The sequence below is a fragment of the Bidens hawaiensis genome, unplaced genomic scaffold, assembly GCF_021521415.1.
Source record: "Bidens hawaiensis isolate Kalapana, Puna unplaced genomic scaffold, B.hawaiensis_p1.1 tig00000458_1, whole genome shotgun sequence".
In the NCBI taxonomy this organism is placed as follows: Eukaryota; Viridiplantae; Streptophyta; class Magnoliopsida; order Asterales; family Asteraceae; genus Bidens; species Bidens hawaiensis.
The window spans coordinates 1,995,750-2,008,589 of NW_027491030.1; the positions used below are offsets into that span (position 1 = coordinate 1,995,750).

General features: G+C 36.5%; 1 protein-coding gene across 1 annotated transcript; it reads right to left on the reverse strand.

The window, feature by feature from the left end:
* Nucleotides 1–8,360: 8,360 nt before the first annotated feature.
* On the reverse strand, nt 8,361–9,265 carry LOC143626462 (uncharacterized). Its single transcript, XM_077096551.1, has 3 exons — nt 9,206–9,265; nt 9,003–9,078; nt 8,361–8,910 (listed from the first exon to the last, which is right to left on the reverse strand). Exons 1-3 carry the CDS (start codon nt 9,209–9,211, stop codon nt 8,474–8,476), a joined length of 519 nt encoding a protein of 172 aa, XP_076952666.1. The 5' UTR covers nt 9,212–9,265; the 3' UTR covers nt 8,361–8,473.
* Nucleotides 9,266–12,840: the final 3,575 nt, after the last annotated feature.

The window sequence follows — 12,840 nt, forward strand, 5'->3', positions numbered from 1 at the left end:
ACAATCTTTCACAAAAATGTATTCAAATGACTTCAAATACTAAAGAGTTCTGGTCTAGCCGTACCAAGATGTTGCATAAGAGTTTTGTGGTAGGTTGCAGCGGCGGTGCGGTTAGGTTACAAAAGACTCATGAAACGAATTTTGCTAAGTGTGGACTCACGTTGGCTCGCCAAAAAACCACATAGACACGAATTGTAGTTTACTCTATCTTAAACTAATGTGATACATGGCATTATGTCACGTATAGTTTATGTGTGTACTTTTATTTATTTAATAAATTCAGTATGTATTTTATTTGATCAGAGAATGACAATATTAGACTAGAAGATTAAACGTAGACAGACAATCAAATATTCACGTATACTCGTATATTTGCGTGAAATTGTTCTACCTAACTATAAAGATTCTTCTGCATATTTGTATTATTATAGAGATATAGTCATATAACACAATCAACAAATGACTAACTTTTGATGATTTAAAAAGGATGCAAAGATTATTGTTTAATTAAATATTGATTAATAATAAATTAATTAGTTCACATGTTAGTTAAATGTGAAAGCTAATAATAAATGTTAGTTATGTGTGTACTTTTATTTATTTGCTAAGTGTGGACTCATGTTAGTTAAATGTTAGTCAACAGGTGGATCGTTTGGGGATCCGTCCGTTCGGAGTAGTGGCTGACTCGGGCTATCTTTAGCCAATGGGGTCGTGTACGGGGTACCCGACATTACTTAGTTGGCCGTTCAAAAAAAATAATAATACTATACAATTAAAGCAAGTCTCTACTAATGGTGAGCAATAACCGAATCGTTAACCGAAACCGAACTTAAAACCGACAAAACCGAACCGATATAACCAAAAACCGAATTAACCGAAATTAACCGAACCGAACCGAACTCTTAATTTTTTAATATATTCAAGCCTTTTTCTCTCAATTTCATGTATTACATGTATTAATAGTTTAATACTATCATTTTCATGTATTTATATCTTCATTTCATGTACTAATATCTCAATTTCATATTTATACCTTCATTTCATGTAGTTATGCATTCATTTCATGTATTTAAACATTCGTTTCATGTATTTTTAAGCAAAATTTTAGCCCAAGTTTGAAACTGGTTATTAACCTAAATTAACCGAACCGAACAGATAACCGATCGGTTAGATTGGGTTAATGCTAATAACCGAACCGAACCGTACCGTACCGTGCACACCCCTAGTCTCTACTAGTGAATGATTGAAAAACAGATTCCAACCAAGCCAGCGATTCAACAAAATGAAAGAAAATTGACGCTGACTTTTGACTTAAAGTCTCAAATTTTGACTGATTTTAGATAAAATAAATTAGATGTGAGAAAATAAGTTAAGTCACTTTAACACTTAGTTGGATGTATGGATTGAGTGTATCTTAAAATGGGGTTTTGGTGTAACACATTATGCCACTTGTTTAAATTAAGGAAATAACCATAAAGAGCCATTTTAACCACCCATTTTCATTAATAAATCACTTTCACAAAATTCTCAAAACAGACATTCAAACCGTCGTAGTGATGGTTCTTCATTAGTCGCCGAACTTTGTTGAGAAAAATAAAACCTATAATAAACTTTGTTGAAATTGATGATGAAACACATCAATCAAACAAAATTGAGAGAGGGGTTTCACTCCAGAGATGCTAACAATGAATAATCAAACAATTACCCTAGGATTGTACAAGAAGGATTAGATTGAAGGTCGGGTTTGACTTTAAGTTAAACTGACTTGAACAACAAAATTGAATAGAAAGAGAGTAACGTGAGAGTGAATTGAGTAGTGGTGAGGAATGAGCATAGGTTGAAGGTTGAACGAGTAAATTGATAAAACTAGTCAAAAGCTCATTTTTAGCTTTTAGTAGAGTTTTAATAGTATAACAACTTAATTGACCAAAATGAGGATAAAGATGTATAATAATATGCAAGGGAGGAGTCTAGATTCATTTAAACACGTTAGAATGATGAAATAGAGAGTTCAACTAGCCAAGCTGGAAGACCATCTCGTTGAAAACTGCTTTTCATGCTCACTAGCACTGCATCGAATGAGGGATTAATCTGGTCTTGAGGTCAGTCGCTTGTCACGAAAGACTTGGGCTCAGGTCTTTGTGTGTCGCGGCCCATTTGAATGAGGGCTAAATCACTAGAATTGTCGTGTGTCACAAAAGGAAGAAGGATGGTTCTTCACGATACACGACAGAGAAAAATCACATAAATACTTTTTGGCGTTTTTAACTCTCGGACTTTGATTAGATGCAACATTGAGTATAAAATGCATTAAATGGGGTTTGCGATCGAGTTTGTAACATCACAAAAAAAACATAAACAACATAATTAACCAACATTCAAGTACTTTCATTAATCAAAAAAGGATCCGATTTTTTTTACGAATGTCAAACATGTAAATAAAAACATAAAATGAATTGGTTTGTTTTCAAATTATCAAGCGTTGATAAGAGAGGAGATGGGAAAATATGAGAGAGAGAGAGAGAGAGGCGTTCCTGTTTATTTTTTTCGATCTACTATAAGCCCTTAGTTACGCAAGCTTCAAGTCTTTAGGGGTGTTGGGTATTTGTATTGAAACTAGAAAAACGAAAAACAAACCTATATAATTAGAAATATGTTTTCTGTTTAGTTAAAGTGAAAGTGAAGTAGATAATCAGTTTAGTTAACCTTATTGATTAAAATAACTAAAAAGATAAAAATATTCAAAGAGGGTACAAAATGAGGAGGTAAAAAGGAGTCAAAGGACTGGCTTTACACTAGGATTCAATATCTTTTAAATTGGGACCAATTATAAAGTTTACATATGTTACTCAATAATAGACGTGTGAATTTTACACAACGTGTTATACTTTAAACCGAATTTTTGAAAGTAATGGAGTTCAGTTTGGTTTGGTCGCAATTGAATCTAATTTCAGTTAGTATTCAAACTGATTCATTAAAACTCGTAGAACAAAAAACCTTGACCGATTCGATAAACTCATGAAAACTCTATTACAGAATATTCTAGAATATATTATTAGAGTTTTAGTATTATAGTGTTACCATGATTAGGAGATTGTATTTGAATATGTTTCCTTGTATTTATCTCATTGTACTCCTCTATATATAGTTGATCAATAATACATGACACTTTACGGGGTTTTCATTATTCTACATGGTATCACAGCCTCAGGGTTCTGGTCTATTTCTTTCTCTTCTTCTTGTTCTCGTCCTGCCCCGGGGACGTCTGCACACACATATATCGTTGACTGCGGTCTACCCACTGTCGTTTTTTACCCGCTGTCTTTTATTTTATTAGCGGCTGTAAATTACAATTTACCGCCACCATTCGTTGCAAAGTTGATAAAAGGATATTCTTCAATCGGTATCTCTATAACCATTAAGTTACAATGTTTAATATTATAACAGTTACATGCACATATGTGTACTTTGGTGGATAATTTTAAAAGGTTAATAATTCTAAGACCATATTTATAAAATGTTCCCAATACATATATCACGCAAAGGAATATTTCAAGAATGTGGAGATCAAAAAAGATATCAGCTATTGGACAAAAAACAACATCATTGATGGTGGCCCAAATGTCTTAATCATCAAACAACTACATAGCTGATAGCTTACTTAGCGGTCTGAAATTAATTCAAAAAAAACATAACGTAAGAATTTTAACCAGTTTAGTTTTAAAACCATTCGTATAGTGTATTCGATCGATATTTTGTTTTCCAAACATTATTAAAATGTGTCCAATCATTGTTTTGTTTATCCTACTTTAACTATCTTTAAGTTCATATCTACTTGAAAATCAACCCACGTTTGATAATAATATTACTCACTGTCGAAGCATGAAATGAATCTGACCTGATCCATGACGATGTTTCCACGGATTTTCGAGATGAACGAACCACGTCTTGATCTTCTCCTCCGGTTGCTTAAGACCTGCGATGGTTTTTCGGGGGTGTGGAGGTGACTGCTAAGAAATCCTGAGGATCTCTTGTTTACAGACACAAAAAAGTGGTGGTGGCTCTTATTGAGCATGACCGCTGAATAAGGAGGTGGAGACCTCCTTATATAGAGAGCCTCATGGCCACCATCATGGTACCCTAATGGGCCTAGCCCAGTTAGGGTTACCTCCACAAAACCCCCTCAGCCCAATAACATTGTATTAGGCCATGTAATAAAATAAGCCAAACATAATAGATTTAGGGTCGTAAAACCGGGTTTTAGTACCATACCCCTACAAGCCCCCCAAGTCCAGCGTTGCTCCTGGGCGCGCAAGCGTCTAGGTGGAGCGCTGGACTTTATAAGGTGTGTTAGGCCATGAGGCGGTTTTTTCCCTTTTCTTTGGCCTTGTCTTTATTGTCTTTGAGTTTTGGGAGATTTTCTTCATGATGGTGACGTGTTGAGGTCTTGCGCATAGGCTCTGGCTTGCGCGAGTTGCGGCTTACGAGCTATAATAATAATGAAGCTTGCGCGAGTTGCGACTTACGAGCTATAATAATAATGAAGCTTGCGCGTGAGGCGACTTACGAGCTATAGGAATAATAGCAGCTTGCGCGCGAGGCGTCTTATGAGCTGTATGAATAATAAAGCTTGCGTGCGTGGCGTCTTATGAGCTGTATGAATAATAAAGCTTGCGAGCGTGGCGTCTTACGAGCTATGAGAATAATAACAGCTTGCGCGTGAGGCGTCTTATGAGCTGTATGAATAATAAAGCTTGCGCGCGTGGCGTCTTACGAGCTATAAGAATAATAAAGCTTGCGCGCGAGGCATCTTACGAGCTATAAAAATAATGAAGCTTGCGCGCGAGGCGTCTTACGAGCTATGAGAATAATAACAGCTTGCGCGCGGGGCGTCTTATGAGCTGTATGAATAATAAAGCTTGCGCGCGAGGCGACTTACGAGCTATAGGAATAATAGCAGCTTGCGCGCGAGGCGTCTTATGAGCTGTATGAATAATAAAGCTTGCGCGCGTGGCGTCTTATGAGCTATGAGAATAATAACAGCTTGCGCGTGAGGCGACTTACGAGCTATAGGAATAATAGCAGCTTGCGCGCGAGGCGTCTTATGAGCTGTATGAACAATAAAGCTTGCGCGCGTGGCGTCTTATGAGCTATGAGAATAATAACAGCTTGCGCGTGAGGCGTCTTATGAGCTATGAGAATAATAACAGCTTGCGCGTGAGGCGTCTTATGAGCTGTATGAATAATAAAGCTTGCGCGCGTGGCGTCTTACGAGCTCTAAGAATAATAAAGCTTGCGCGCGAGGCGTCTTACGAGCTATAAGAATAATGACAGCTTGCGCGCGGGGCGTCTTATGAGCTATAAGAATAATAACAGCTTGCGCGCGAGGCGTCTTATGAGCTGTATGAATAATAAAGCTTGCGCTCGCGGCGTCTTACGAGCTATAAGAACGATAACAGCTTGCGCGCGAGGCGTCTTATGAGCTGTATGAATAATAATGAAGCTTGCGCGAGTTGCGGCTTACGAGCTACAATAATAATGAAGCTTGCGCGAGAGGCGACTTATGAGCTATAATAATAATGGAGCTTGCGCGTGCGCGTAGACTGCGCGTCATGCGACGCGCGCAGATGATGCATGCGCGTGCGCATAGGCTCTGGCTTTGTATTATGCGCCACGCGCAGATGTTGCATGCGCGTGCGCGTAGACTGTGTGATATGTGTGAGCGTGTGGCGCGAAGCCGTATGGGTTTATGAGGATTCCCAACCTTTAAGTTTGGTGCTTGGCCTGATGGGTTTATGAGGATTTCCAACTTTAAGTATGGCGTGTAGCCATATGGGATATTATGAGGATTCCCCACCTTTAAGTATGGCGTGTAGCCATATGGGATATTATGAGGATTCCCAACCTTTAGGTATGGCGCGTAGCCATATGGGATATTATGAGGATTCCCAACCTTTAAGTATGGCGCGTAACCATATGGGATATTATGAGGATTCCCAACATTTAAGTTTGGCGCGTAGCCATATGGGATATTATGAGGATTCCCAACCTTTAAGTTTGGCGCGTAGCTATATGGGATATTATGAGGATTCCCAACCTTTAAGTTTGGCGCGTAGCCATATGGGATATTATGAGAATTCCCAACCTTTAAGTATGGAGCGTAGCCATATGGGATATTATGAGGATTCCCAACCTTTAAGTTTGGCGCGTAGCCATATGGGATATTATGAGGATTCCCAACATTTAAGCATGGCGCGTGGCCATATGGGATATTATGACGATTCCCGACCTTTAAGCATGGCGCGTAGCCATATGGGATATTATGAGGATTCCCAACCTTTAAGTTTGGCGTGTAGCCATATGGGATATTATGAGGATTCCCAACCTTTAAGTTTCGCGCGTGGCCTGATGCGCGCATGCACGGCGATGGAGCGGTGACTCGTGAGCGCGCGTGCGTGGCGGAGGTCTCTTGCGCAAAACCCACATGGTGGTTCCTGCGGCGGCACGTGCATGGCTGCGGAGTGAGAATCCGCGGGTGCGCGTACATGGCGGCGGAAATCTGGTGATTTTTGGATCTGCAACTTAAGAGTTAGATCTGCAATTTTAAACCTAAAGTCCAGGTCTGTAATCTAGATCTAGATCTGTAAATCAGATCTGGATAGATCTGAGACTCGGAGCGGATTTAAAACCATCACAGATCCGGAGACTGATCATTCGAATCAGGCAGCTTCTTTTTGCATAGATCTGGAAGCCTCTTTTAAATCTATGGATCTTTTTGAGCTTTAATAGAACAAGCCTTGAAGGCCTTTTTCTGTAAGCTTCCAGATCTGGGCTTTTCCTGGGAGAGATCTGACAGCCGAGAGGAAGATCGAATGGTAGTTCGTTGCCGTCCCACGGATGGCGCCAATGTCGAAGCATGAAATGAATCTGACCTGATCCATGACGATGTTTCCACGGATTTTCGAGATGAACGAACCACGTCTTGATCTTCTCCTCCGGTTGCTTGAGACCTGCGATGTTTTTTCGGGGGTGTGGAGGTGACTGCTAAGAAATCCTGAGGATCTCTTGTTTACAGACACAAAAAAGTGGTGGTGGCTCTTATTGAGCATGACCGCTGAATAAGGAGGTGGAGACCTCCTTATATAGAGAGCCTCATGGCCACCATCATGGTACCCTAATGGGCCTAGCCCAGTTAGGGTTACCTCCACAAAACCCCCTCAGCCCAATAACATTGTATTAGTCCATGTAATAAAATAAGCCAAACATAATAGATTTAGTGTCGTAAAACCGGGTTTTAGTACCATACCCCTACACTCACTTATTAAAGTTTCAGATCAAGCCAACCCGTGTCTAAACTCTAAGGTAATCTATTTTAAAAACATGATAAACTCAACTAAAACCGTGAAATCTATTTGTAGTAGCAATTTGTGTTGTTTTGTTTTCTTCTTTTCACAGTTTACTTTGATTTAAAAAGTTAATTGTTTGTCTTAAAGTTTAACCTAAATACCATCAAAATTTTACCCACCCCCCTATACATGTACAATATGACACGCCCAAAATACATATACGTGTGGTCTTAAAAAAATAATTTATCATATATTGTCTTCTACAATGAAAATGACATTTGAATTAAAAAAATTGTGTTAACTAACTTTGCTTTTAGGTATTAGTGGTGTATGTTTGCTGGCAATATATATTTGAAATTGACATTTAACATTATAAATATGAGAAACATTCGACATGCTATTTTTTTATATCTTGTATAGATAAGTAAAACGTCACAGTTTGTATATTTTTGACTAATTATAAAATGACAATCAATGTTGTAAGTTCGTTTTCGCAATTCACATCACACATAGCGTGGTCACAAAAATGATGATTCTAACGTTTGTGAAGGATTTAACAAGATAATCATCGCATATATGGGATTTTATTCTTTTGATCACTAAAATTTTATAATTATTCACATAGCGTAAATGATATATATTTGTACATCTTGCTTTAAATATGATATATAAGATTATTATGTAAGTTTAACGCATTCCATTTACATGTAACTCAAATAATCGACACTTTTTGTATACTTTTCATATCATAACTTTTCAAGATTATGATAGCTATAAAAACAAGATTACAAAACCCTTTCACCAAACAAGTGAATCGCAACTTCTAACACATTTTTTTACAACAAACTCAGACTCTCTAAATCTACTTTTGAATCTACATCACTTATTCACGACGGAATAGAAACCGACCCACTGGACACCTTACATCACACCCGATCCACCCGGATACAACTTCTGATACATAAAACACAACTACTAAATAACTTAACCTCTTAAACCCAATAAAATAAAACTATAATATAAATAAAAATATAATAATTCACATCACTAAAAAAGAAAAAAAAAAGCAAATTGCTCACTCCATTAACCTCCAAGATCTGATTTCACCAACATATTTTACCAACTGATTATGAAATAACACAATTGGATGTTGTTTCATCTTGAACAACCTTTGAATAATATGGTGTTGGTGGATGATTATACTGATAATAACCTTGATGTGGCTGCTGCTGCTGCTGCTGCTGATAATTATTATAATAATAAGGGTACTGCTGCTGCAGCTGCTGTTGTTGTTGTTGCTGATAATATGCAGCATATGCTAACTTCAAAGCTTCTTCTTCTTTCTTCTTAGCAGCTTCTTTCTTCTTCTTATCATCTTCTTTCTTCTTGTCATCTTCTTTCTTCTTATCATCTTCTTTCTTCTTCTCAGGCTCCTTAGCTGGACCCACTGACACAATATCAGTGTGACAAATCTTTCTCAGTTTTGACACAACTGTCACTGGATCTATATCCCCTGTTACTGTCAGTTTCTTGTCTTTCATGTCCATTGATATTGAATCCACACCTGTGTTTTCATTTCATCAAATGATTATAAAGTTTCATCTTTTTGGCAAATTAGATCTGGGTTTGTGTTCATTTCACAAGATGTTGAAGTACCTGGAAGACTGGACACATTTTTCATGGCTTTTTGCTTGATTCTTTCATCCAAGATTTCCAATTTCAGCACAACTTTCTGAAAAAAAGTTGAAGAAAATATTAAAATTTTGAAAATTTGAAAACCCATGTGGGATTTCACATATTATGATATGGGTTGTGAAAATTTAAGGTGAATTTGGTGAATAAAGAGAGTAATTTGGTACCTTCATGTTTCTTGAAGTTGCAGAGATCTGTGTGAGGAAGGTTAAAAGAGAAAGTTGCAGGCTTTTAGTGTTTAGAGCAGAGCAATAATATGTTTACAATGGTTTGTGGATTGTGATATATAAAGACAGGGTAAGGGTGGGTGGGTGGGGTGGGGAGGGGTGAGTGAGGACTGCGGTACGGTTTTGTATTACAACCGAACAAAAAACCCAATGAATATTTGAAAATCGTTTGGTTTCGTTTCGATTTCAATTTTATCATTTAAGCATGAAAAAGTGTGGGCCGAAAAGAAGAATTGGCCCAAAATTATAAACTTGGGTCTAACTTATTTTGTTAGTTAATAATCGATTAATTATTATACATTTAAACTAAAATATTTGAGTTACATGTTTATTTAACTCTTAAAAATTAGATAAAATAAAATATGAAGTTCTATAATGCACGATCTGATTTTGCACTAAAAATCAAACAAAAAACTGAATGAAATTTTTGATAATTGTGGTTTCAGTTTGGGTTGGGTTCGTTTTTTTTTTTTTTTTCACTTTTACCATTTGAACTTGAAATTTTTGGATTGGAAAAATAAAAATAAAAACTTGGCCAAAATTGTAAATTTGGCCCTAAATGATTGGTTAGTTAATAATCAGTTGATTATAATACACTAGTTTGAGGCTCGTGTATTACACGGGTAGTTCTTCAAAATACACTATTTAATAAATAATCAATATACAAGAAATAATAAACTCGTTAAACACTATTAATACAATCGTTGTACAATAGTTTTTAAAACAATTTTAAAGTAATTTCAAGTAAAAGATAATTATAAATATCAAATGTTTGAAAAAAAAAATAGAAAGGAAATATTAAATTCACAAATTTTGAAGCATAAATTATAAGAATGGTAACTATTATTTTACTAATATAAATTTGTTAAAAAGGATGGGGTTTAAGGAAAGAGTGACAAGTGACAAAATTTGCATGCTTTTATTAGATGGTATAGATTTAAGCTATAATTTTTGAGCAACATATTTATTTAACTTTTATAAGTTACTTAAAAAAATAAAAAAATGAAAATCTATAAATCCAGCTGGGATCGGTTCTTTTATCACTTGTAAAACAAAAAACCGGACCGTAACTTCGATTATTACAAAAATATAAAGCCAAACCTCGTTCTGGTTTGAGTTTTGCGGTTTTAGGTAATTTGTTTTTTCATGCACCCTAAATTGGGGGTTGTTTGACTCTGTCAACCGAGTCAATAAGTCTAGCCAGATCATTAGGTCAAGTGAGAGCCATTAAACCACATGTGTGAGATTGGGCTAAGTCAATAAGTCAACAATTTATAATATTTAAGTCAAGATCGTCAAGAGTTAATAGTGAGGGGTCCAAGGTTTGAAAAAGGCTGAATAAATTAAAACCGTGTGATTTAACTTTAAGATATTGATTGATTCCGGTACGGCGGAGAAAGCTAGCCGGATGGCTTCGTGGAAGGAACAACAATAATTTGGGTTTGGACATGTTTGGCTTTTACGATGGTGATTGCCTTTTGTCCACCGTGGATTTGTCGGTGTCCGGAAGTTGGTGTTCGTGGATAGTTTGGACAACTGGACAGATTAAGGTTGATACAAAATATAATTATTACATTTATCTTTTTTAATAACCAAAATTATATAGCATAGATTAATCTAATAAAGAGAGATTTTTTTTTTGAGTTTAGGCGATGTGTAGTGGGACTACAAATACGGGTGACAAGGACGAGAACACCGCTCCCTGGCGATAAGTTGGGGGAGAGGGCAGCGAGAATTTGTTGCCGGGTTGTGTAATGATGATGATGACGTGGCGATCAATGATTGGAGGGTGGGGTGATTTGGGCTACAACACCGCCCCTGGGCTACATATCGCTCACTAAGGTGGTGTTTGTTTTTCTGAAAAAGGTACCCGCAACCTCTTTTGTCTGCGCTGCGCAAACCACGCGCAAACATTGTCATCTGCAGACTGTTTGTTTTCTCGAAAACGTTTCATTAAAAAACGTCTGCGCAAGCTCTTCTTGGTGCATACTTGGTCCATATACTTTTGAGATCTTCTAAGGTCTGCAGAAGATTAAAACACTACACTCTACCAACACACAATATCTACCACCACCATCACCACCCACCACCACCGTCCACCACCCTCCCACCCATATGGAGTCGATTTGAAGATAATTTTTACATGTTGAGATAGTAGTAAAAGGTTTGGAAATACTAAATAATCACGAAGAAATATAACGGTAAAATTAAAAGTAAGGATGATACAAATTATAACGAAAATCAAATATGTTATGTTATATGTTATATAGCCACACGACTCCTCATCTATAAAGAAGGGGCCTCTTCTCATTTATGACTCAAGCCATCCGAAAACTCATGTATTTCCTAGATACTTTGAATTCATGAAGAATGCCCTCTATAAACCAACTAAAATCTCATAGTTAGCCTTTTTTCATATCATGAAGCATGGTAAGTTTGTTCTAAATGGACATGTCACCATTATGAGGTTTATGAAGGGGTAACACAACACTAAAAGGTCTGGGCAAGCCAAGTGCGAGCCAACACAAGGTCAGACTAACTATGTTGGGTACACCACCATGTAACCTAGGTATCGGAGTTTGGAGATAGAAAGTAAACATTAAACGTTTTCACTGTCATTCATGGACATGAATCATGAATGTCAATACACATGGTAGTAATACACGCATGCTAATTAAAACTTTGCCAACACTCAATCTGGATTTATCATGTCATATTTATATGCAATCTTAAATGTTGGTATACTAATTCGTGGTGTTGTAAACTTGTAATGCCTCCGGTGAAGCTCATAACTAGAATTGAAAAGTTGAAGATCAATACGGAGAATTAGGCATCAACAGATCTTCATGTTGAACTTCCACTTTAGTAAAAGTGTCAAAAGTAGTTGGTTTTTTAATTTAATGTCTAAGTGAAACGTGTTGATATTAAGTTAATGAAACCTATATATACTGTTGATGTTAATTAGAAGGAAAAGAAATTGAGACCTACACTTTTGCAGTAGTAGTAGTAATAATAATAATAATAATAATAATAATCGGTTTAAAATTTAGGGTGTTACGTACCGTATGGAAATACTAAATATAGGAGATACATATTATAGATCCGAATTCATAATCATATCATATATATAAAGGTTCATCACATATCATTAAGTCAATTCACTTGATTTTTATCTCTTCCGTGTGATTTTTTGAAAATCTATATATTTAGAAATTGAGATACACATGTATACACATCTTCGAGTTATTGGGTTTGAGTGGGAACGGAGTTCTGGGCTTCAACTAAAATTGTTATTTATTAACTTTTTGTTGGTTTGTGACTAACACTTCATTGAGCCAATATTCTTTAGTGCAGATATTTTCTAGAGGAAGCACTTATTTCATCCATTACTTCACAATGAACCATCACCAATGTTAAGGTTTTATTCTCTTTTTAACTTTTTAATTGGTTGTTTTGTTTCTTGATAACTTGCAACTGGATCTATGATGACTAATGAGAGAGACCTATTTTTATATAGTAATCTTGAAGATGAAAAGGTGTTGCTGTCGTTAGCAACTAGCTGTTTCTATTTGACC

Coding starts and splice junctions, on each gene's coding strand:
- LOC143626462 (XM_077096551.1), bottom strand. Junction 8,911..9,002: donor AAATGTGTCCAGTCTTCCAG/GTACTTCAACAT, acceptor ATGAAAACACAG/GTGTGGATTCAATATCAATG.